Source organism: Drosophila albomicans, chromosome 2R (assembly GCF_009650485.2).
Source record: "Drosophila albomicans strain 15112-1751.03 chromosome 2R, ASM965048v2, whole genome shotgun sequence".
Classification (NCBI taxonomy): Eukaryota; Metazoa; Arthropoda; class Insecta; order Diptera; family Drosophilidae; genus Drosophila; species Drosophila albomicans.
The window spans coordinates 10,351,098-10,378,504 of NC_047631.2; the positions used below are offsets into that span (position 1 = coordinate 10,351,098).

The 27,407-nt window shown below is 39.6% G+C and overlaps 1 protein-coding gene across 1 annotated transcript; it reads right to left on the reverse strand.

The window, feature by feature from the left end:
* Positions 1–999: 999 nt before the first annotated feature.
* Positions 1,000–25,912, reverse strand: LOC117575226 (homeobox protein abdominal-A). The gene is made up of 6 exons (XM_034259354.2): positions 24,251–25,912; positions 22,308–23,235; positions 20,830–21,080; positions 17,832–17,879; positions 3,118–3,341; positions 1,000–2,979 (listed from the first exon to the last, which is right to left on the reverse strand). Exons 2-6 carry the CDS (start codon positions 23,036–23,038, stop codon positions 2,587–2,589), a joined length of 1,647 nt encoding a protein of 548 aa, XP_034115245.1. The 5' UTR covers positions 23,039–23,235; positions 24,251–25,912; the 3' UTR covers positions 1,000–2,586.
* Positions 25,913–27,407: the final 1,495 nt, after the last annotated feature.

Here is a 27,407-nt window from a genome sequence, read left to right on the forward strand (position 1 = left end):
CGTATATAACTTTTGTTAATCAATTCTTGTTATAGATTTTGTGACCCTTGCAGGTCCCTCAATGTCATGGATGGGCTTTGTGTTATACTATTTGTTTATGTGTATGTTGATGTCAGCATTATTCGTCAAATAAATAAAACAAATGAAACTCAAGGTTTTGTTTTTAATTATTTTCGCATTCATTTGAAAATCGCATAAAATTATATAATACACAATTTGTCACAAACTAAACTTAAACTAAAATTAACAGAAATTATTTTACTTTTTTCTTTTGCATTCAACTGAAACAATAATTGTAATTTGCGCAAAACACATTAATGATATCGATTTAGAAACAAAACAAAAGGCAAAGTGTTTGACAGTAACAAAATTCAAAAAGAAATGTAAAGCATTTAATTTAATAATATCACGTAAACCAATGAGGGGACGATTAAAAATATTACTTCGAAACAAGGACGATTTTCAACTGGAGACAGACAAAAGACAGCAAAATGTGAGATTCTGTTTTTAATGTTACCTACATACACATATGCATATTTATATATATACATATACACGTACATATACATATATATATAAATATTTGTAAAATTTCATAGTTGTATATGCTTAATATTCAATATATTTGTCGTTAATCGTTTACGTTTGTATTTTCTCATTTTGATTTTTACTTAATTTTTTTCTTTTGTAGTTGTAAATATGCGTGTGTAAGTTTTGCTTTGCTTCGATTTACATTTATAATAAATAAATATATGTACTTTATTTTATGTTCATTAGTTTAAATCAACTTGTTATTCTCATCTCTCATTGTTTACGCTAAGTATGTAAATTTGATTTGATTTTCTTTTTTTCATTTTTTTTTTCTTATCCTTTCGATTTTGGGAAGATAAAACTCTACGTATATGGGGTTCTTGTCGTTACTCATCTCTTTACTTTATTCATTATTCTATTATCTTGTCTGTTGTAATTTTAACAGCTTTTGTTTTTATTTGTTGTTTGTTGTTGTTGTTGTTGTTGCAACCTTAAACTAATACGTATTTCGCAGTTTACAATTTTTGTAGCAATTAACACCTCATCCACACTCAAATGCGGATTCCTCTTTTTTCCATTCTTTCTTTTTAATTTAGTCACTGGCAAAACGACCTTTGTTTTGTAACTGTTTGCATTTACGTTATTGTTGTTATCATTATTATTTGTAGATTATTATTATTATTACGTATTTGAAATCGTGATTATGCTTTTGGGTATGTTGCATACCATTCAATATTCATATTACATTACACTTAAACTTTTAATTAGGGAAATGTTTTCGGTTTTTTCTTTTCAATTATTTATTTATTTTTTTGCGCTTTTTTCGTTTTTTTTTTGCATTTACATTTAATTGGTATTAAAGTTAATATTAATATGGCATTGACGGAACTATTGTAATTTATAATTCGTCTAAGCAAAAATTTCAAAAGCATTGGCATACAACAAATGACAGCAAAACATACAACACAATATATCGTAAACAAAAACATTGGAAGAGTTTTTTCGAGATTGAAAACATAAACAAAAATTTCCAATAAATATGTGAGTACAATGTACGATCTATATCTCTATAAGTATAAGATGGGTATCATATCTGTATATATTTGTATATATATATATATCCATAATAATCGTAAACATAGTTAAACGTGTATCTATACCATACTACTCATACTATATATACTATATAAGTAAGTAATCCTACAGCAGTCGCAAATAGTTTTCTGTGTTTCAATTGTTTTTCAATTTTACTCCGTTGCCATTTGTCACTGGGCGTGTGCAAAGTCACGGGGTTTATCTCTGACTATCTGACTATTCTTCGACTATTTGACTATCAAATATCGCTTATTTCCACTCAGCTATTTTGGCTCTCGATAGCACTACTTAAGCAATTATAGCTATACTCTCTATATGTATATGTATGTGTGTGTGTAGATCAAGAGATTCATTATTTATCATTTATTATGCTGTGCACAGTGGGGCAAATGTGGAGTCTATCAAATAGACTCTAGCTCAATATCGAAATGCAATGGGGAAAACTTAAAGAAAAGTTAAGTGAATGAGAATATAAAGTTAATTAAAGCCTTGCAGTTCGACAATTCGATCAAACAAATCGCTTGTGTTCCACTGTGCACAGTTATTGATCTTGCATGTGTGTGTGTGTGTGTGTGTGTATGTTAGAAATAGACTTAAACAACTATTTACTATGTAAAACTTTACGTATTTAAGTTATCAACTTTTGTTTTGTTTTTGTTTTGTTTTGCTTTGTTTTTTGCATTACACAGAAGAGACGAAAAAACGCCAAACTCAAGGCATCAAGCGACGACGATGACGATGACGATTACAATTGCAATTGCGATTACGATTACAATTGCGCTTGCGATTACGATAACGTTTACGTTTACGTTTACGACGACGACGGTGGTTGGTGGATGGTGGTTGGTGGTGGCGTTGTTCTGGTTGTATTTTTGTGTGATTTGTTTATTTTTTGATGGTGATGACGATGGCGACGGTGATGATTATTATGATAGCTAAGGGACGCTTCCACTGGGTAATTTAGGAATTGACCTTACTGACCGCCTTGAGCAGATCATGATTGCTCTTATCGAGAGCACTCATCATGCCCAGGTTTCCACCAAGACCAGCGCCCAGCCCAGGGCCAATGCCGGAGCCAATGCCAACGCCGACACCGGCTCCCATGCCCAGGCCAAGCTTGAGATCATTCTGACCGACAACGGAGTGATGCAAATGGCCCGGATTGTGTGCAATGATCGAATGATGATCCTGTTGTTGTTGCTGCTGCTGTTGGTGCTGCTGTTGCTGCTGTTGTTGTTGCTGTTGTTGCTGTTGCTGCTGCTGCTGTTGCTGCTGCACTTGCTTGTTCTGCTGGGCGGATTTCATCGTCTCCTGGGCCTTCATTTTCTCCTGCTCCTCACGATCACGTCGCGCCTGTAGCGTTAGAGATAACGAAACAAAGGAAAGGCACATTAAGAAAGTGTTCAAATAAAAGTTTTTTTTTAAATTTATAATTTGAGATGCAAATCGATCCGATATGCAAATGGGATTGATGGAGTCCCCTTAACTTACCTGCTCGTTGATCTCTTTAACCGCACGCAGTTCCTTCTTCAATTTCATGCGTCGATTCTGGAACCAGATCTTGATCTGGCGTTCGGTTAAACATAGTGCGTGCGCGATTTCAATGCGCCGCCGTCGCGTCAAATAATGGTTGAAGTGGAACTCCTTCTCCAGCTCCAGTGTCTGGAAGCGGGTGTAAGTCTGTCGACCGCGACGACGCGGACATCCATTGGGGCCTGCGAAAAAAACGAGAAAGAATACCGACATTAGTCACGATTGTCACGCATACAGATTGGAGAGTTTTTTTCGTGTTGTTGTTGTTCCGTTTTTGGCAACTCTTAACGAGCTGTGAAGATGCTGTCAGACAGACAGAAATGGAAATTTTTGGCTCGCCTTATGGCCTCGACACATGTGAATCGACTGCATCGGCATCGGCATCTTTGTGGAGCCACCCGAGTGTGCGTTAAGGCGCTTGATTTGTGTTCTGCCATTAACCAGAGACAACAGCATCAACAATAATTTTGCTGGCATGGCAATTGTTTAATTGTGCGCCAACCAGGAGCACAGCAACAACTCCAAGTGAATCTCAAAAAAGGGTGCTGACAAAAGGAAGGGGGAGTACAAATGCGAATGTGAATGCACTCTCTATGCCAAATGTCTGTTGCAAATTATGAGCAAAACAAACAGTTGCCGTCTAACCGGGCGAACGCTCTGACGTCAACAACAACAGCCAAAAGCAAGTTGAGCAAACAGCGCCACACAGTGCGAGGCGAATCGCGGCAGGACATCAGCTCCCTGGGGGTCTACCGCCGGCTGGCCGGACACTGATTCCGATTTCTATAGCGATTGCACGGCATGTAAAGGGTGAAGCAGCGGCCGACAGCAGCAAAATCAACAGCAGCAGCAGCACCCGCTGGGGTGTGCATTTCTGTCTCACTTTTTGTTGTTTTCATTTCTCATATTTTTGTGCGCTTCTTTCTTTTTTTTAGCAATTTTCAACGCTACCTGTGCAAATTTTTTGCGCGACGGTGTCGCTTAGTTGAAATGGGAATGCGCTTCGTGTTTATGTTTCGGAAATCAAAAATTTTGCTATCTGCAAATTGTGCAGACCCAAACAAGGCGGACCTCACTTTTCCCACTCGCTGTTTTATGACAGTACCTTTCGTTTTTTTTTCTGTTTGCCACTTTTTCTCGATGGTAAAGGTACATTTTTTATGGTTTGACAAGTTGCAAGTTGCCGACAACAAAACAAGGGACCAATTTTTGCGTAATATTTTGAAAGGTGCATTTAAATGCATTTCCATTGCAGTTGTAAATCATCGTCGGCTATTTTTTACGGCTCTTCAAACTTTTTAGCAGATACAACTTCTAGTTACTTTGTTCGCTAAATAGTTTTTATGATATAACGATTATTTTATCGTCTATGTAGCATCGCTCGATTGTTTGTAGTACATACATACATATAGTATGGCAACAAATTGACATAAAAAACATTCAAGTTTCTCGAGTGGAGGAACTTTTGTCCACGACGCAACGACTTGAATTCTAATCAACCCCCAGCAAGGAATGGAGCTGCAGCAGACAGGACCCAGAAATGCCAAACTAATCTAAATTATTTACACGCTACAATGAGCAGCTACAATTCGTCCCATAAATCACGACTCCCAGGACACACGCGCCCCTAAAAGAGATTTACGAGCCTCGCAATGACAGTGCACGAGAGCAAGCGAGATAGCCACACTGCGCACACAGGAGTGCTGGAATCCAATATGGCCGCCGCAGCAAACTGTGTCCGACAGGTAGACATACTCACACTCGTCTCTCAATCGCAATCGCACTCACTCACTCTCACACGCACGGAGCGGGAGCGTTGTCATGGCAACGACGAAAAAACTCTCAAAACTCGGGAGAGTCCGCTGTCGACGTCGACGCCGCCGTTGCCATTGCCGTTTTGGTGGTGAGTGCTGTGTGGTGAGTCGGCGCAGAGGTGAGCAAGTCAAGCGAAACCGGAATTTCAGAGAGTGAGAGAGAGACCGAAATGCTTTGAGCCAAATGGCAAGCAAACGTTGAGCTGTGAATCTCTTGGAAATGTGCGAGACTTATTGATTTTTCATTCTATTCGATGGCAGATTTCTGTAATGGCCGTCAATGGACGACACGTCACCGTCTCCCTCGAATGCACTCAATGCAGTTGAACGATCGAATTGAGTGCCCGCCAGAGCATTTAGTTTAAGCGTATAACTAAAGTAGGATGCGTAGTAATATGTATTATTAGAGAAAATCTGTGGGTCAATGATCTCTACTAAAATATATTTTGCTGTAAATTTATTGCTTCTCTTATTCAATAGTTATTGCAATTGCAACAGTTGTTATTAATGTGAAATGATTTCAATAATAATGAAATTTACATTATGCAATTATTGAAATCGTTGCATTTCCTCAATATGTGTTTCTCACGCTTCTCTGGCAATTTTGAAATCAATTTGCAATTGATTTTCATTTAATCAGTGTCTTCGACTGAGTTACATCCCCGTTTCGCAGATAAAATGCAACGAATTTATTGTGCATTTAATTAGTGGTAACTAGAAATCAAGTTAAACCGCTCGATTCACAAACCGGTTCATTGCACAATTCCGTGCAAAATCAATTTTCATTTTTCCAATTAAAAATCAATTAGCGCACCATAAACTGCCGTTGCAATTGACTGACGACGCGTCTGTTCTTGGCCCGAACAGCAACCGAAACGTTGTGCCATGTGTGATTCATGGTCCAGTGGGGCGTCTGAAATGACTTATAGTACTAACATGTATGCAGCGCCCCACTGCGCCACAGTTCACAGCCCAATGGCAAATACCCAATAACCAATATGCGGCGAGTAAACAAATGTGGCCAAAACAGACGCAACGATTCCAGACGCCTTGGCGTTGGCCAAACAGCAATTGGCCAAGGTGCAGAGACTGGCAGAGACAGAGGGAGAGAGAGGCGGTAAAATTTGTATGGAGAGGTATCCCAAGACGACGCTGTCAGCATTCTGAATGGGTCGTTCTACTATATAACAATGACATTAACAATTAACAATTAACAATTAAAAATATTCATAATAATAAACGTAATTGTTCAATAAACAGCGACGCGTATAAACAAGCCTCAATCATATATGAACAAAAAGCTGACTGAAACTTATGATGACATTAAAATCATAAAAACAATTCAAAGCGTACAATAAAGATACACACACACACACACAATAACACACAGATACTTGAGTAGACTGGGCAGACAGACCGACGGAATAGCGAGGCTTGCCATACACAAAAAAGCGTCATAGTTTTCATATGGCTGAAAGTGTTGTTGTTCCTCTGTGTAACTACTAATAGTATCTGTATCTATATACACACACATAAATGTGTATATGTATCTATGAGTTTGTTTGTCTGCTTGTGCATTTGAAAGTGTTGTCCGTGGGGACGGCGACATCAACTGTTTCGTTTGTTTATCGAGCGACACAAAATTGTTGTACAATAAACAAACATTTTGTTTCTATTATTTTCGTTTTTTTGCTATTTGTTTCGATAAATAATAAACAAATTTACATATCATTTGACACAAACTTTGAAACATTGTTCATTGTGTTAAAGTCGCTTTAACTGTTGTTTATTTTTTCATTATTACTTTTGTTGCTTTGTGGCTTGCTCTGCTTGTTGTAATTAATTCAAAGCATTTGCATGTTTGGGCGCACATAAATTTGGATTTCGTTGTCGCCTTGCAGCTGGATTCCCGATAATTGCCCAATTGTTGTCTTTTTGGCAAAGTTGAAATTTTTTTCTGTGCTCATGTGTTGCCAGGCAAATAACTCACACAATTACTAGATGATGCTATTGACTCTGGGAAATACAATTTTCCAATAATTATTTACAGAGATGATTGCATCGATATTTCAATTGAAAGCGCAATTAGTAACACTTCATTCTAGTGAATAAGCTTTCTGGTCTTAATTAAAACACATGATTTATTTCATTTTAATTATAGCAATATTCCTAAACTTCAGTGATTGTTTATGATTTGATTTTATAGACAAGTTCGAGGAAATTTAATTTAAGTAACTTTCTAATTTGGTTTGCTCAATTACATAATTTTCGTAATTTCGAATTATTTACATTTTTATCATTTAAAAATGATTCTACTCTCTGATGATTTAAGTTGAGATACAATAGTTCAAATAAATTATGGGTGATTTGCTTTTGCATTTTACTTAATTTTGTTTAGGGTCTACCCATAAGTTTGCTGATTTATTTGGTCTGAATAAACTTGAAAAATATTGAAAAATATTGAAAAATGTTTTAAAGTAAGTGTGTTTATGGAATTAACTTTTGAAGAGTTTCTTTGGCATGCCGCCTATGAATATAAATTTTGCTGAGCTGGCGCCTTTTGAGTCTTCTACGATATTGTTAGAATATGTTGTTTGTGGTTAAGGGTTTTCCACCATTGTGAATGTTAGTCTCTCACTTGGACTTGTCTGCACTTTCCTTTACTTCCCTTTCTCTCGTTTTTTTCTTCTTTTTTTTTTGGAAATTTCACTCTGCAATGTATCTGCGGCGGGTTATCGTATGTTTTATGCTGATTTGTTTATAAGTATTTCGAAACGAACTTCCCGGATGGCATGTTGAAAGATATATAAACAAACAGCAGGCATTTAACATGCTCACAACTAGACAACAAGCACAAAATGAACAATGTTCAGACAAAAAAAAAAAGAAAAGAAAAACAAATATGAATGCCTCAACAATTCGCCTTGGTTCCAAGATGGCTCCAAGTTGGCTCCCTCGTGCTCTAACTCTGTGTGTGCTCTGTGTTCTAGCATTGTTTTGTCGAGTTGTGGGGACGATCTTTTGCGCATTTAGCGCAAATTGCAGTGTTCTTTTGGTGGAATGCACGACACAAAATGGCTTCCCTGGGGAACATCCATATCCGTTCACATCCAAAACATGCAAATGCGAGGCATTGGCAGCTAGGCAGCATCGCGCCAGGACTAATTAAACTTTCAAAGAAAAGCCGCTACGAGTCTGGCTGACAAGTTGCCGGCATTTGTTGTTGTCGTTGTTGTTGTTGTTCTCGCTTCTGGGTAACATCTGGCGCCTTTTGTGCGGCTTTTAGCAGACTGCGAGGACTCAAGCCAGACGACGCAAGGATGTGTTTTTGGTGGTGCTGGGCAGGTAGCTAAGCGCCGCCATTAAATTGCCAAGCACAAGCGTTGAGGGTGTTGGGGGATGACATGAGAATGAAGGGGAAGGAGGCAGTAGCAAAGAGCTACTGCAAATAATTTATGTTTATTAAATTTATTTAAATTTAATCAGACGCGCGCGGCATTTTGTTTTCACTGCGCCAGGATACAAACAGAGCTAGAGAGGGAGGATGCGGAGGTGTGCTGTGGGGTACTGTGCTGTTCTTCTGCCTGTTCGAGGGGTGATTGCTATAAGATGTGCCTGGCACAACCTGGCAACGACAGGCGGCGCAGAGACGGGGATGCTTTTTGTGCAATTTATGTGCAATGCGTTGCCAATGTTGTTGTTTTGCGTTAGCAATGCTATCTGCCCAACCACGCCCCCCTCTCTCGCTCTTTCCCTCTCCCACACTCGATTTCCAACTCCAGCCCCAATTCCAACAAAGTGCCAGCAACAGCAACAGCAACGGCAGCAGCATAAATTGCTAATTGTGTGCTTAATCTTGGAAAATATATGGCAGGGCGTCGCTATCTTTTTGCTTGCTGTTCTGTGTGTTCGGCATTTGGATTTTGCCGCTTTTCCGCAAATATTTTCCAGCACTATGCGCCGGTTCCTTGTTCCTCGTTTTTCGTTCCTCGGGGGATTAATATATTCTCATCAAATATTTCGCGCCATTATTGGAATTGCTCCCTGTTACAGTTGCTTTTGCCCCATTCAACTGGCACTTTGAGCTCTTTTTGAGCATGATATTGCGGCAGTAGAAAGGGATTAGGATTAGGGGCAGAGCTTAAGTTAATGTAAACACAAATTAAATTGAAAATTTAGTCGAGACAAAGACATTGCAGTCTAATTTCAGCCAAGTACACTTTGAATTAAGTGTAGCATTAAATGTAAAGGGTGCCATTGAAGTTTTCTTTATAGAATGTTTGGTTCATCAAAATGGAGTCCAGAAATGGTAATTGAACTTTGTATTTGGGCAGTTATCGAAAGGGAAGTAGTTGTTAGGGAATTTGAATATGAAAAGAATTGCTGGTAGCCTCTTTAGTTGATTATGAACTCGCAGCAGGGCTTATGGTAAGACTGACTCAAAAATTAGAAGAAGTTAAGATACTAAATTTAAGAATAATGCTCTTTTTAACTAGCTTGCTTTAGAATGTTAAAATTACTAAAATAAAGAAAAGAATACTAAACAAATAACAGATTGCGTTGACTTTACTTTTGAGTTTAAATTTTTGTTTGTTCATTTATTTGATTCTAAAATAAACCTACTTTCTTTTTTTGTACAGTCGCATCTAGCTATCAAAATTCTATACAGTGATATCTCATTATGTTAAAAATCTAAATCTATACAAAATCTAATATATACAAAGCTGTATTAATTAATTTATTTTATTTAATAATAATATTTAACTATATTATTACATTTTAAATCTTTTGTTGATTGATTTTAAATTCTTCTTTTTTCTTAATTTGAAGCAATTTAGTTCAGTAGTAGTATAAAATAGAATACAAATTAGAACAAGCTACAGGTATATAATAATTTGTAATATATTATATAAAAATATAATGCAACTATGTTATTAAATTTAAAATTGTGGCAAATTAAATTTAATATTTAAAAAATCTTTTCATCATATTGAAATATCCAAATAAATAAATCATGCTATCGCAAATCTTATTACTGGAGAGTTCTATGGCAGTATGTACTTTATTTATGTATGTGCTTTATGAGGACCTAAATCTCGTCTGCTATTTATCTGTTGTGTTTCGTAGTATCGCAATTGTCTGCATATGTTGGTGGACTATCATTACACGATGATACAGATATGATCACCTATGCCTCCACTTCGTTGGGCTGCTGCTGTTTTCCGGCTTCTAATATTGCCCGAAAAATGCCACTAATACGTGTTTCAGTGTGTATGCGAGTGTGTGAGTGAAGTAACATGGCAACAGCAAGAGTGTGAAAGAGAGAGAGGATAACAACGCATAACGACAACAGAAACGGCAACAACAGCAGCAAGAACAAGAGGAGCAGCGCAATGGCAGCCATTAGAGCCATTCACCCTTACTGTCTTTATGGCATTTTTAATCTCGTGGGTGGCTTGGCTGCCTCCGGCACCACCCACATGCCCACTCACAACCACATTCCCATTTAGTTGCGAGTCTCATGTTTTCAGTGCCAGCAATGAGCCACAGACGCTGCCAGGACAAGAAGCAAGGGGGAGTGGGAGTGGGAGGCAGGAGAGTTACAGACGTGGCCGAGGACGAGGTCGGAATTTTTTGCACGCACTGCAAACACGAGGGTGTGATAAGACAAAATACCCGCCATAAATGTGAAAAATATATGGCCAGAAGTTAAAAGGGAAAACGGAAGAAAACGCAGAGAAAGAGCAAAAGAAAAAAGGAAAGAAGGAGGCAAAGCAAAATCAGAGGGCGACTCGACGTTGCTCTGAAAGTTTCGATAAATTTGTTGCGGCGTTGGAAGAGTGAGAAGGAGAGAATGAAAGGGAGTGAGGAGTGCGAACTAATTTGGGGCAGGCAACAGACAGAGAGAGAGAGAGCGAATGTGGGAAGGTGGGGTTAGTGGCAAGCGGATGCGATTCGGGCAGCTGGAACATTTGTAACGATGGCCTATAAATGGCATTAGGCGTCTAGAATTGGTAATCCGCAAGATTTTTGCCTGCGCTTGACAGCTGTCGTCGTTTTGGCCACAGCTTCCGGGGCACGCGTCGCCAAACTGACCGCAGTTCCCCTTCCCTCTCTCTATCACTCGTTGAGTGTGCGAATTTGTGTGTGATTGTGTGTGTTTGTGTGTGTGTTTTTGCCTCAATTTAATTGCAAATGAAAGGCGTTTAATGCGCGCCAGTTGCGATTAAAATCGCTGCGAATCGACGCGACAATTCAACGGCAATTCAATGATGACAATGAAGTGGTCTTGCTCTTTGTGTGCGTGTGTGATTGTGTGTGTGTATTTGGTTGTGTGTGTGCTTGGTCGGGTCGGGTCATCAACACTTTTTGGCGCTTTTGTCTGGCTACAATGAGAATCAGAAAAAAGAAAAGAGAAAAACCAAAAGCAGAAACAGAAACAGAAGCAGAAAAAGGTTCAGCATCAAAACTGCAATTGGCCTCGTCTTGCCCTTTTAGACGCCTCATTGGCTTTCGGCAAAGGCGAAGAAACTGAATTGAAATTGATTGCCTTCATTGTCGTTGTCGTTGTTGTTGGTGTTGCCAAGTTCATTTGGTGCGTTCTATGAACCTTGGCAACATTATATCGACTTTTATTGAAAACACATATAAATTGCGCCAAGTGAGAACTGAGAGCTGAGCACTGAGACTCGATTGTCGAGTTGTTGTTTCCCCAATGCGTTATACGCTCACTGCACACACACACACACACACTCTAACCCCTCCTCCTCCTCCAGTGAAGAGAGTCTCAAATCGAGAGTCAACAGTCGTTTGCTTCCATTTGGCATTTGGTAAAAACAAACACGAATTTCGAATTTCTATTTCGTCGAGCAACTTGAGCAGATGTCGGCCATAATTTAAGTTGCGTGGGCCTCGCTTCGAAACGATGACGTATTAAAATGCCATTCCATGAGAGAGCGAGACACAACACAGTCGGAGTCGTAGTCGAGTCAAATCGAGTCGAGTCACTAGGCAAACGTGACATTTAAATTCGTATAAAAAGCATCGATCGATCGACGCATTTGCTGCGGGTTCTATATTTACCTAGCCGTGCACATAACTCATGCTTAGCCTCCATTCTCATTCCCATTCCCATTCTTATTCCCCACTCTCCACTCTCCGCATAGAAATTTCAATATTCAGGGTCTGACTTCCCGCGGCGCACACAATACTCGTAATTTCATATTGCCAGCGTCTTTCCTGTCTAACATTGGGTTTAAGGTGTGGTCCTGTGTGCTCCTGAGGCACACTCACCCACACAAGCACACATACACTCAATTGATAGCTGGCTGATTGGTTGCCTAGTTGATTTTGACTTCGACTTTGACTCCGACTTCGACTTCAACCGCAGACCACAAGCAACGCTGGAACTCCAGTCTGGATAATTTAACCATTTTCTCATTTTCTATAGCTGACACAATTTGATTAATGACTATTCCGAATGTTGCATTCATTCCATTGTTGGGCAGCCATTTAATAAAATGGTGTCTGCGACAGGTTTTGTGTGCTCTGATCCTTAAGCTCACATCCTGCATTTAATTTATGACAGTGCTGTCAAAAATAATGTGAATGGCTTCATTAAAGACGAGAAGAAAGTTGCAGCAGTTCTTGGCAGTGACAAAAGATTTTCACCATTGAAAGTGTGTGAGAATAAATGGGAATAACGAGTTTCAATTACAAACAAAATAAAAGAATAAACAATGAAGAATAAACCGGTTAAACGAACCAGTTTGTGACGCAGAAAAATAAAAGATAGTTTCTTCGATGTTATTTGTATGAATTTTAAAATATTTCTAATACATTTAATAAGATTAAATGAAAAAAACTTTGACTTGGAAGCGATTTGTCTGCACTTAATTTGAAAAAAAAAAAAAATACTTGAAATAAGTTATATAATATTTTTCGTTTAGAAATAGTTTTTCATTTAACTTCCCTTGCAAGCAAACGTTTTTTTCGGTATATTATAATTAAATACAAAACAGATTTTTAAATCTTTAAAAATCTTTCATTTGACAGCAATTCAATAAATTCTATCGCAAATCCTCTGCAATGATTTTGTTTATTAAAGAGTTTGAAAAAATTCTTTAAATTTTAAATAAAAAAATCGTTTACTTGGCAACAATTTTATGAATATTATTAGAATAATACATTTTACAAATCATTTAGTTGGAAGCAAAAGTTTTTATTGTTACTGTCGCAAGTCATTTGCTTTGATTTTGTTTATTGAATGAGCTTCAGAAAATTCTTCAAATTTTTAATAAGATCCAATTAAAATGGCTTTCTCAAGTGGCCACACTTATTAAATGCGAGAATACGCTGCTTGCCGTCTGCTGTGATCAATTAGTTACTACTATAATAATCCATTAAGAGCTCTTTCATTAATGTTCATATGCGCATATATATCCAACCATACAATACAATAGGTATAATGGCTCATATAGCTAACGATAACGATGACGATAATGCGAATAATGGGCGTAATCGCAGCTCGGGCACACATAATAAAAGTTTATCTTTTCAGATTAATGTTAAATATATGTAGTATAACTAAAACAATTGCAGAGTGCATTAACCGCCGTGTATAATTCCGCAATGAAATTAATATTAACGACTACTTGCACTAATTAATGACAGCAACAACAACAACAAAAACAACACCAACAATAAGAAGAGAAACAAAGCCACAAACGAAATGGAGACAGTCACGCAGAGTGCGGAATGCGGAAAATGACTGGGAAATGCAGCGTAGCACGCGAGGCGTGAAAAACGGCTCAACACAAACACACAAAATGGAAACTAAAACAACGAGAACGACATTAACAACAATTTGCTTAAATACAACTAAGTTGAAATAAAAGTTAAATGCGAATTTTGCTAAATTAAAATTAATGAAAACGCAAAAGTTCACGTGTAGGATTTTGTGGCACGGCAAAAGGAATAAACTTTACTGAGAGTTGTGAGAAAGAGAGGCAGCAAAAGAGGGGCGAACGATTGTCTGCGAAACGTGTGCGCTTTTAATTTGATTTCGTCTGCAAAATTTACATGTCTGTCATGGCGATGGGGCTGGAATTGAGCATGGAGTATAGCGCCAGTCTCCCGCCAGTCAGTCTGTCTGCCACTTTGACCCCTCAGGCAGAGACTCACAGATAGAGAGACGCACAAAAAAAGAGAGAGAGGGAGAAAAATTGTTGTCGAGCCGTGCACTGCGTTCTGCGTTCGAAACCCTTTCGCCAATTTGCGCCAGTTGGGCATTAAAACCGCAGATTAACAGCCACACACAGGGTAGTTAAAAACTCCGCTCGGCTCGGATGCGACACAGGCAAGGGGGACGGGGTATCATTCCCGTTGGTGTTGCAATCGCAACTCGCAAACGTGTCATTTCGAATTTTCCGTTGCCGTGGAGAAGGCAACAAAAAAAAAAAGAGTCTATATGCCACGAAACGTGCCGATAACACGGTGTCGCACATTTACCCCGCCCCGCTCTCCACCACGACACGCCCTCAACGGGGCAAGCTAGAGGGAGATAGCAATGCAGAGAAAGAGAGAGATAGAGAGAGCGCGAGGTAGTCAAATGTAAATACAAGAAAATAACAACAGAAAATCGGAAATTAAACAAAACCAAAACGAAATGGAATTCGCTTATCGCGCCTCATAAATTAACCCTTGCAGCGTCCGCACAGACCGGAGAGAGAGATAGCAGATAGAGAGTGAGAGGGAGATGGCGACCCGGACTGGGCGTTAAGTGGTTGCCGGGGTCGCAGAGGCCGCGTTTATCTGCTGCGCCAACTAGATCCGAGACTGCATCTGCTGCAGACCCGGAGACGCGTCTGCTGTCAATGACATTGTGCATGCGATCGACAGTAATTGAAATTGATATTGAAATTGAATTGGAAATTGAATCGAACTCATTGTGACTGCAACTGAGAAACTGAGACGCGGATTGAGATAGACTAAAAATGGAATTGTGACTGTTGTCAGTTTAATTCAATGCTTCGATCGCTTATCATGAGTTATGATAATGGCATGTTAAATTAATAAAAATAATGAATATTATTGTTTAGCGCATCGCTATTCGAGCGCTATCGCTGCCACGAAGGTGAAAAGCCAAACCCAAATGAATCAACAAAAGTGTCTGATGCTTGAAGGTCGAAGTTCAGCACAGAACGAACTATTAACAAGGTTTGAAGATAGACGAGATGGTTGACTAAGTGAAACAGACATATTCTATTGAACATCAGCTTTTAATATGATCTGAGGAATGTGTTTGTAACAAGTTTAATTAAGATCAAGTAATTTGCATTCCAGTCTATAATATTGACAATTGATTGATGTGAGGTGAAAACTATTTGAGGCAAGCAAGTAGCTAAAACTATTTCTTTAATAATTTTCGAATATTTGTCAATTGATTTTATTTTATTTCTGTCTGTCTGAGCTCGTTGTACTCTACATATTTACGACACGATTGCCATTTCAATTAGAGAATGCAAGAACAGCGAGTTAATTGCTTGTCAAACAGCGACTCTGAGTGTTGTAAATTGCGCAAAATGACTCCAACTAACTCTTCGATGTGGCATGATTTATTTACAAAGCAAACACAACGATCTCTGCGAAGCTGTGGTTGCAGAGTTTTGCCAACTCGCATGTCAAACGATCTGTGAAGCAAAAATCACAGTCATGGCACGTACACAGAGCCAAAAGCAACGGGGGCTTTGGCCCTCAACTTTCATGAGAGCCTAACTCCGACTCACTTCGGGGGCGACTCCAATTCCAGCCAAGGGCCAAACTGAAGCTGGTCAGATTTGTTTGTGCAGCGCCAATTAAACGGCTCGCAATTACATGGCACAGCCAACAGACGACTAGGGGCTGCAATCAGCACCGAGTGTGTGAGAGGAGCTTGGCTACACGGTGCGTATGCGCAATGTGGGCGTCTGCCCAAGCCATAAGTCGAATGTGTCTAAGGCGCATTTAATTCCAATTAATGGCACCACTGGGCGAAACTGTTGACGTCCAGAGCATACAACAACAAACAGCAGCAGCAGCAGTATTTACGATTGTCGCACAGTGGTTTAAAGTTGTTGGAATATACATACATATGAATGTAATGTATTATTTAAATTGAAATTTAAATACAGTTTATTAAATGCTTTTTTAACAGAAGTAAATATTCGTTTAGAAAAATGTATTTAAGAAGTTGCTAAAATATATTATCTATAAATTTAATTTTAAAAATTTAGGGATATCTATTTATTTGATTTAGTTTAAATAGTTGAAATCACATTTAAAAATGTTAAGTTCCAATATTATGTTACCAATTCAATTATCAAAAAAATAAAAGAGAAGACTTTCTATTTTTTTTTAAATATTTCAATTCATTTTATGAAATGATTGTTTTAAGTTAATATATATTGAGAAAAATGTGTTTTTTGTCATTATTTTTTTTAGGGCAGCTGCGAATATAGGTTGGCATTCGCGAAATGAGTATTTGAAATAGTTTTCGGGTTTGGTTTGCTGTTTACTGTTTGTGTAGTGCAGTGTTACACTAATTTCAACTAATTGAAGCAATCGAGGCAACAAAATTGTTACGTGTCGCCCATTAACCGAATCGAATGGCGAACGCAGTCGTTAATCTTTTTATGACTCCCATTCCCATTCCCATTCCCATTGTGCGCGATCGTGAGGAGCTGTTGCTCTGTCTGGTGCTACCCGTGTTTGTTGATGGCTCTGTGTTGTTCACTGTGTGTTCTACGGTCTTAAGTTACTTACATTTTTATGGACAATGAATCGTTGAACTAAGTAATTAAGGGGGAAATTGCATAGCAGTCAACAGTCAACAGTCAGCATTGGGGCAGAGAATGAGTTTGGAAACAATCGGTGGGAGCATAAGCAACACGCCATTATCGGGCATATAAAACAGCGATCGTTGCGGTGGTGATCGCTAGTCAGTAGTCGAAGTGGAATGATGACCATCGTTATGCGAGGCGCAAGACCATCCGTAAAATCGTAAATAGATCATAAAACGCTCGTAAAAGCAATTTAACGACGATGACAACAACAATAATAACAAACGAGAACGATACACGATCCACGATTCGCGATCAAAAGCTGACAATCGAATTGATCAATCGGAATCAAATCGAATCGAAGTGAAGCGAAGCGAAGCAAAGCGAATCGAATTGAGCTCGACTCACGATTATGGTCAACAAATTTGGCGCCTCGAGTGAGCATTTGGCTACGTGCTTAATTCCATTTCGGCCATTTGCTTGTTATGGGCAGCACACATAGATACAGAAACAGATACAGATACATTTTTGTTGAGGGGGGCTTTGCATGCAATTGAAATACGCTGAGAGCGCCGGGTAGTCTATCAAAGTGATTTACGATCTTGCCCGACACTTGACTCGCATGCCATATGGACTCGAAATTTCAGTTTGATTTGCTGCCAAGCAACTTTCACGAATTGATTGTTGGCTGGCTTGCCAGTTGTGCCGGATGTTGGCCATTGTCTTTGGCCGGATAGCCAAAAGTCACAGGACTCAAATCAAAGAAAGGAGAGAATATGAATTGTAGGCAGAATTTATGACAGGTCCGAGTCCAGAGTCAGCAGGAGCGAGCCATGTGACGAATGTCAAGGGTTCAGCTGCTGGCGAAAGTCGCAGCAGGTAAATGCTGTTCAAGGACATTTCAGCGTAAAAAAAAAATGATGAAAAACGTCTGGCCACATTTCATAATTTCATATTTGCCGGATAACCCATTTCCCATTTTCCATTTGTCCAATGCCATTCGAGTGATTAACTTCAAGGGTTCTTTAATGGTACTTACCATTGAAATCGCCACAAACGACACGCTCAAAGGGACTTCCCATCCAATCTGAAAGCGAAAAGAATAACGTTAGTTTTTTATAAATACTTTTTTTTTGTAATTTTTAATGTGCAGGCCATAAAGGAGTTAGCCTTGAGCATGATGGAAGAACGCTAACTACACATGGATGACACATTACTTGGTTAATTTCCTTTCCATTTTTGCATTCCTCAAGCAGCTAATTGACATTCTTTTTTTTACTGATGTCTGCTTGCATAACCCTCAACATTCACTCAATGCTCGCTCGCTATCTCTGTCTCTATCTTTGATGCTGTCTTTGTCTCTGTGCGCTTCTTTGTGCAAACCACTCAATCAAGTCGTTTGCGACTTAGTTGTCAGCGCCATGCATAAAAAAGAGCGAAGCGACTGCAGTTACAATTCCAACTCCAACTCTGACTGTGACTTCAACTTCAATTCCAAGGCTCAGACGAGACCACCAACAAAGTGGCCAATGACCAGTGCCCACAGTTGGAACACAGAGTGGAGCAAAGTGGACCACGACCACAACGATGGCTGCGACTGCGACTGTGACTGCGACAAAGCGACGCCTAATTAATAAGCAGATGAAGCTTCTCGGTTTCTAGCTCCGGCGCGTTTTTAATTAAAATACACAAATTTCTGTGCATTTTGCCCCTGTCGCTGTTGGCATTTTATGGGACAGACGAGCAGACAGTCAGACAGAGGGACAGACAGACAGACGGATGGACTGAGAGACAATCTCTAATATGTAGAAATTCGCTGGGAAGAGTCGCGGCTTTAGGGTTAATGTTATATAGTAACTAAGCGTATACACTTTGTCGCATTGATGATTGCTGAATTTATATGTATATGCAACCATTTCCATCTCCCTCACTCACTCTCAATTATATGCATCTCTCTCTGTTGCACGTGCAGCGTTTACAAATTGCAATTTTCCTGCTGCATTTCTTAGTTTTTGCTGCTTTTGCTTCGCTTTTCCACATAATTAAGAAAACTTAACCTCTTCGCTTTCTTATCAGCATAATCAGGCACAGAACTGGCAGCCCCTCCAAAAAACACACATTGTTGTTGTTGCTGTTGTTGCCACAATGTTGGTGCAACGATGTGAAAATGAAAATTCATTCAGACGCCTTGGCGTAAAATATTAAAATTCATTAGTTAAATTGCATTTGGCAAGCATTCAGCTGTAAAGCGTTGCTGTTGCCGTTGCCGTTGCCGTGTCCGGGTTTGGCTTCGACTCAGTCTCTGACTCGGTCTTGACGTGTCTGGCTGCAGTTGGCCAACACAGGAGCGACAGAGAGAAAGCCAGAGCTGAGTGCAGTGCAGTGAGGCAGGAGGCGGTGAGGGAGCAGGGGGAGCAAGGCAACATGTCTTGACGTCGCGTCGATTCTGGCCCAAACAACATTGCCACAAGCGAGCAGCACTCCTCTCTCTCTTGCCCTCTCTCTCTTTCTCTCCCGCAACTTGCATTGTTGGTGGAAGGTAAGGAGGGAAGACTGCGGCAATGTGTCGCGCACTTGGCTGCCATAATGGCGTCATGCTCATATTTACTTTCATCGCAGCCAGTCGTCGTCTATGATCTCGTTGACAAGTTTATCGTTCTCTTGTGCTGCGAGCGAGAGATATGCAAAATACTTCATTGTCCCGAATACCGTTTGTCTGCTTTTGCGAATTTTCAATCCTACTAAAACTTAAACAGCTATGAAATCTAACATAATTAAAATACAAGATAAGATAAGCTAACAAAAGAATGTCTGCTTTATCCATAGCTTCTAACACTCTTTTGCATATTTAATATGAAAAGATTATACAAAAGATTAAAGTAGCCTATCTGATCTGCAGTAAAATGCTTTATTAGCTTTCTTATTTTTAAAATTATCGTTTCTATAATTTAGCAATGCATTTGCACCTTAATCAGCTGCGTTTCTTCAAGAGTTGATAACTCATTTGAATTTGCTATCTATTTATTTGATGATTGTCATTATTCATAAGGCATTCAACCCCTGGAAAAGTCGCACAATATTATAAGGAAAATCGAGTGCAGACCGATAAATAAATGAACAAATAAATCAGCTGCTTGGGGCAAGGCAAAATGCGCGTTGACGTTGGCAGAACGAGGTTCGCGTAAATTAAACTGACCCACATAAATTTGTGGGCGAATATTTCGCTATATTCTCATACTCGCATTGTACTACGTTTGTACTAAAGTAAAAAAAAAAAGAAGACATCAGCTGAAGCACCACAAAACCACTGACAAAATAACACAACACTTAAAAAAGTCAGCCAACAAAAAAGAGACCCAAAAAATGTATCTGTATCTTTGGCCGCGAGTATCTGACGCTGAGTGATTGTCAGTTTTTTTTTAATATGCGCGGGGGCACATCTAAGTAGCTCTGAGAGTGTGCGAGTGTGTGTGTGTGTGCCAGTGTGTTTGGATGTGTGTGGCAACCTTGAAGCTATTTAAATTACAAATCGACGCGCCGCTTCAACAAAACGAAAACCAAAAAGAAGAAAACGAAACGAAACAAAACGAAGAAACATTTTTCAACTATTTTCATTTTTTTATTTACTGTTGCCACTTTTTAGCGAGCTGTTCATCTATTCATTCGTCTGCTTCGCTGTCTGTCCGTCTGTCTGTCTGTCGCCGTCAAAAGAAACAATCTTGTAGTTCGTATTTGGCAGAAGACTTATGCGAATCGAACGACTTGGAAATGCCCCACAAAGTGTTCATTATGAATTTTGAATTGGCCCAGAACGAGCGCGTTTATCTATTGTTTATACGCCCGAATGGCCATAAAGGTATAAATTAAATAGCTGCCCCGCCATTCTTCTGCTCATGCTCACGCTGATGCGGCTCTCATGCTGTGCCGGGCGTTGATTTATGCAGAATTTAATAGTAATTTTTATGTGCTAGCCTCAGCATTGCAGCATTAAAAACCATTCAACAACCATTCGATCTTCTGCTGCTCTCTTCACTCACCTGTGAGCGTCATCCAGGGATAGCGCGGCAGATCCGCAATACCTTGGCCGGCACCTCCGGCTCCGGGCACCACGCCGGATGCGGGCTGTGTGCAGGCATTGCCCAGTGAGTCGACGCCAATGGCTCCTGCGCTGGCCGCCGATACCGCCGAGGCGGCAGCCGCATGCTGATAGAATTGGGCAAAGCTGGCGGATGCCGAGGCAGGTACGCTCATCGACTGATAGCTGTTCATCACGGTGTCTGTGTACCTGCTGATGAAAGAAAGAGAGAGAGAGAGAGAGAGAGAGAGACGATTAGCATACAGTCAAAGTCAAAGATGCTAATGAGCCACACACAGAGCGCGACTCAAGTCACAGTTGTAAACGAGTAGTTGTTGCCTCTAATTGCGCACTAATTCCATACACGTTACGCCCGCGGCGACTTTTAGTTTTTGTGTGTGTTTGTGTGTGTTGAAGCCATTTGCATATGGCCACAGCGGAAGGTTAATGTGCGTGCGAATCTTGTGGTCAGCATGAACAAATTGCCCAGCTGGCAACATCAGCAACACCGCAGCGCTGCCCTAATTTGTTCAGTGGACAAAAACCTTAATGGCCACTCTATGAATGGCCAATGGCCGAAACGATAATTAGAGCACATTGCCCATGGATTTGTGGTTGACCAATGGCCATTCTTGGGCTTTGAATGAAGGAATAATGATGTAAGTACGGTTCCTACTTATATTTTTGTATTATTTTTAAATTTTGCAGCGATTATTTTCAAATTAAAATCTTTCCTAACGAGTGATGTTTTCTATTTTTTGATTACTTCAAATTGTAAGTTTAAATATTATTTTAAATAATTTGAATAAATTTGGAATGCAATTAAAGTAATATTAAATTTTTGAATTTTAAATCGGAATTTTTTTTAGGTGGTAGTATTAAAATTACTTTTAATTTGAAATATATATATTTCTAAATTCTTCGTATTTATTTGGCACGTAATTATATTAACATCATATATTATATACTTTGAATTTATAATTCAAATTTAATCAAGTCTCTTTTAATATAATTACTTTCTATTTGAAGTTCGACGTCCAATATTTATTTCAATGCATACTATAATGTTATATTTGAAATTGAAAATCAATTATTTTTTGAAGAAGTATTAGGAAAAGTTCAAGGATTTAATTGGATTAAAATCTGAATATTAATTTAACTTGTTCTCATTAGAAATTGATTTTGATTGATTTTAAACTTGCAATATATTTTATTATGTTCAATTCAATAAATTTTAGAGAATATTTATTTATATTTTATGTCAATTTCAAGCATTATATTTTATTATGATTTTATGTTTATTTTTATAAAATTTGATTTTGTGATTTGAAAGAAAATTTTAAGAAATTTCTTTTTGCCACCTAATTTTGATTGTAGTAAATAATCACAAAAGTCCCAACTTCGGAATAAGAAAATGAATGAGTATAAAATGATGCTCACCTGCAGGATTTGTCTTCGAGGCCTGAGAAGCCGGGCATGCCGGAGAGGCCACCGTGGCTGGTGGGGTGATTTGACACGTATGGATACATCTTGCTGGTGGGTATGGCAAATGGGGAACTGGCCGCTGGTGAAGGCGAGCTACTGCTGTCGCCGGTCTGTGAGTTGCCCGCCGATGGAGGCGTTAGCAGCAACTGCTGATGGGCGTGGCCCAGGGATTGATGACCACCAAGGCCAGAGACGGATCCTTGCGAGCTGACCGCAGCTGCGGCGGCGGCTAACTTATTGATGTGCTGCTGCTGCTGCAGATGCAGTGCGGCGGATAGTGATGAGTACTGTGATTGCTGTTGCTGCTGCTGTTGCTGCTGTTGCTGTTGCTGCTGCTGTTGATGTTGTGTGGATGATGAGGGCGATGAGGAGGAGACCGGTGAGTTGGAGGATTGACTCAAGTGCTGTTGGCTCAATTGGCTGCCCAGTTGCAGTGCACTGGAGCTTGGCGACAGCGACGAGGATTGCAGATGGCCGCTGTGGCTGCTGAGACTGCTGTTGGCACTGTTGCCCGGATGGATCACAGGCGACGAGACGGCGTTGGATGCTGAGGCGGCGGCGGCGGCAAGTGCGGCGGCAACTGCTGCTGATGACGAATTTGGGGAGGTTGAGGTTAAGTGCGAACTGATAAATGGCTGAAACTGTGGGTACTTTGGCAGCATACTATCGAAAACAAATTTTGACATTGCACATATTTTTCTCTAGCCGAGAATTTGCCTTGGAGTCTGTTTTTGATTGAATTTGATGTTTCTTTTTTTTTGTGGGTTATTCTTAAATGGATGCAGATGATGCTTGGCTCAATTTGATGTCGATGACGATACTGATGTCGAGTTCGATTTCGATTTTAATTTCAATTTGGTTGGCGATGTGGCAGCTCGTTTATCTGAATTGTTTTGGATAAGACTTTGATAATTTCAATGTGTGTTTTTTTGATTTTGCCCTTTAACAAATTTGGTTCGAATTCACTCGATCATTTCAATATGATCCTGAGTAGGATTGCCTGTTCAGTTGGTTAGAGTGAGATAAGCATATGGCCAACAAGATAACAATCTTTCTCTGATGCCTTCTGCTTTCTCTTTCCTTCCTCAAACTTGCAGTTTCTGGTTTACCTAGCAGGATTGCTCAGACTGTCAGCTGACTTGGAACACCTTTATGGGAGGGGCATTCACAATTATCAGCAGGTCATCAAAGGTCGACAAAGGACTGACTCATACTTGAGTGTATTTCTAAATGAGTTCGGCTGAACTGAAAGTATTTTCTCTATCATTTATTTTCACATATAAAATGCTTTATATATAAATCAAATGTCTCTAGCAATTTCAGTCGAAACTAATTTCGTTTTCTCACTAAATAAATTATATTCGAATTAATCAAATTAAAATGCACTCACAAATAAGAGAACACAAAACACTGACAGTCGTAAGCTCTGTGGGATATGTTGGCAAATATTTTCGAATATTTTTCAAAATACTCATAAAAAGAACATTATCCAAATGGATATATGCGATTGCGATATAAATCTTATTTTTTCGGGATATAGAAGCTAGACAAACAAGTCTAGAAAACAAAGAATACGCTGTCGCTGGTATATTCACAATCGTGGAAATAATTCTGAACGCATCGAAAATGTTTTGCACAATGCCAAAAATGAAGGTTAGTAAAATACTATAAGAAATAGGCGGGGCACAAGAATGTGGATTAGTTTTATATTGCAAATTGTTAGTATAGTTCAAAATTGGAGAGTGAGTGTTAGCAGCATAGAAAGACTATGATAGAGAGTATAAAGAGAGAGTGCCACGTATCCATCCCCTTTTAAAATGTTTGTGCAATTCGATAAAGGGAATAATGCAAGATATTTTGTTGAAATTTGAACGTTAAAATTGTTAACGGTTTTTTACCTTTTTAGCCTAGAATTTTATCGCTGACATGGAAACTGTTGTGAAGCGTTTTGTTGAAAGTTTTGCAATTTGAATTCACAACGAAATTTGTTAAAAGTTGCACTTTGCAGCTGCCTTATGTGTGTGTGTATGTGTGTGGTTTGGCTTGTTGTTGTTGTTGTGTGTGCTGAGTGCGACGTTTATTTGTTGTAAAAGTAATTAAACTGCGGCCATCAATTACACGGAAAATGCACGAGGCGCGGTTGAACTGCCGTCGCTTGATTTATAGGCGCTCGATTTTTAATAGCTTCGACGGCACTTGGCACTTGCCTCTCTTTTGCCACTTGGCGGGATGCGAGTTGCGAGTTGCGAGCTCGGGTCAACTGGGGCGTTATGTATTTTTATTGCCTTGGATTTCCTTAGCGATGATTCACAACTCGAGAAGCGTGGGCGTTCTCTAGTAGAAAGTCCCGGCGCACGACGTCTTCTTCTCTTGTTTTTTTCTGTCCGACTTTTACGACCTTTCGAGTGCGTGTGGCAAGTTGTCTGTGTGTTTTTTTGGTTGTTGTGTTGTTGCACTGAGAATTGGTTTTAATTACTTTGTTTTAAATGCTATAAAGCTGAAGTCACACAGGTAAACACAGAACACATCAAATTCAGAATGCAGAACTGTGAACTATCGAATTGTGCGTTAATTTAATGGCTTTTTAATTCGTAATTTCTCTTGTCTAATTTTTGTGTTTTTATATGCACTCATTTGTTGTGACAGTTTTGTAATTGTTTATCTTAGTTTTGTCGTCGGTTTCTCAGTTCACGCACACACTTTTTTAACGATCTGCGATAACTGTTTTTAGTGTTTTTACTGTTTTTTACTGGAGTTTTAGTGTGAAGTTTTGCTTGATTGATTGCTATTTTGATTGTTGGTCGAGTGTGTGTAAGTTTTGTGTGTGGTAAATATACTTATGATGATTTTTTTGGTGGCTGCTGACGGCGATTTTTATGAGCGCTTCGTGCCACTATAAACCGCACTATAAAGCCCGTAATAAGCGGCAACAGTTAAACGACAATAAGAATGCAACAAAATAATAAACAGAGCGAATGCGAACGCGAATTTCTCAACGCGACTGCGAGTGTGAATGCGAGGCGAGTAACGTAATCGTAACGCAACGCAACGTAACGTATCGTATCGAATCGAATCGGAGATCGGCAGAGACAAGTCAAGTGAAGCTGAACTGAGCTAAACTGAGCGAGCGCTGTTCCGCAGACACTACTGCGCGCCACGATAATAAATATTATAATAAAACGAAATTTTTAAAAGAGTATAAAAATTTCGTGTAATTGGTAATTTTTGCTGCCGACGTTGGCAGCGGCGCGAGCAGCAGCGCGACGTATCGAAGCGCAGCGCAGCGTTTGTTGGCGACTGCGAGGTTTTTTTTTTGTTGTTTTGTGGAGAGTTTGGGTCTCAATTTCTGTTCGTCTGTCTGCTGGATGGTTTTCACTAGCTGACTAGCGAGCTGGGGCTGGGATCGTTGTGTCTCCAATGTTTTTCGATGCCGCCGTCTCGATGCCGGGCTGCGAGTGGGTGCGGGTCTGTGTATGTTGCTGCTGCTGGCGTGATGGCTGGCGTTGTGTCCGCGTCGGCCGTTGTGGCGTTACGAGCAGCGAAACGTTTATGGCGCAATACAAAAGCCATGCGAGGCTGAGGCCGCAGCTTTGGCCACGCAGAGACAGTGTCGCCGCCGTCGTCGCCCAGTCAGCAATTCATTTCAAGCCCTACGCTTAGTCTCTCACAAACACACACACACACACACACACATACGAGCGAATTCACACGCAAATATGCAGTCAATATTCTCATGTCTCTGTCGACGTCGACGGCGCAGCGATGGCAATAAGAAACATGGAGCTCACAGCTATTTGTCTCGCTCGCACTCACTAGATCGCAATAAAACGTTAACAGCAGCAGTCTGCAGCAGCAGCAGTTGCTCTTGCTTGCTTCTTTTTGTTTGTGTGCGTAAGCATGGCTGTATACGTGTGTGTGTTTGTGTGCTGAGGCATGATGGCCGTTCATTTTGAGTCAGAGAAGATAGCAAAGCAAACTGAGCGCAACTGAGTGCAAGAGCGCGTCGCGCTTTGAGTGCGTTTTATTTTTGAGTGAATTTTGTGTGTGTGGCATTTTCTTATACGATTTCTGGTTTTTTAGTGCGCGCCCAATGGATGCTTAATTTTGATGTTTATAACGTGAGAATGCGAATGCGTATGCGCCAAGCGCCCACACTAACCAACACACACATAGCTACGGCAATTGCTGCAACAACAAGAAGATGAGCGAAACTATCGCTTTGAGTGCAAGTGCTTTGACTCTTCGCGTGCGAGTGAGTGTGTATGAGAGAGTGAGCAAAGTGAGAGAACGAGCGAGCGAAACGCCTTTTTAAGTGTTTTATGCTTTGTTTGGCAAAATGTTATTGTTGCTTAAATTATTTTGTATTATTCATGTACATATCGTACATATCCAAGTATTTCTTGTGCGCGGTGTGCTCGCTTTACTCTCTCACTCACACATTCTTATTCTATCACATGCGACAAAAGCGCGCCAAAAAAGACAAGAAAAGTGATAAAGTAAAACTTTTGTGGGTTTTTTTTGATATAGCTAATTTTGGACACTTTGAGCGCCCATTGGTGTCATTGTTTTGATTTATATTTCTTTCTATGTTTTCTAATTCAAATTAGTCCAAAATTTAGACACTACAAATTTTTATCGCCCTTTTTTATTGTCTACATAAAAAAAATTCGCAAGCCTTCCAGCTTACAATTTATACAAGGCTGTGCCATTTACACTCCCACTCCTTTTCTCTTTCGAACTCACTCTCTCTCTCTCTTTGTGTCTTCTTTTCGGATTTACCCTCGAAAGTATTGAGAGTGTTGTTTTTACCCCTAAGCGAAATTACGAAAAATCCATAAATTCGAGAGATGAAAAACGCCGACACAGTCAAAGTCAGTTCATTTCGATGTTGTTGCTATTGTTGGCACTGTTGTTGCTGTTTCTGTTCTGTATTCTGCCGTTGTCGCTGGAATTGCTGTTATGACATTTTTATGAAAAATTTGAAATTTACGATTGGACAACAAGAAGACATTTTTTCGATGAGAACTTTTTTGTTTGCATAGAATTTATGCGGAA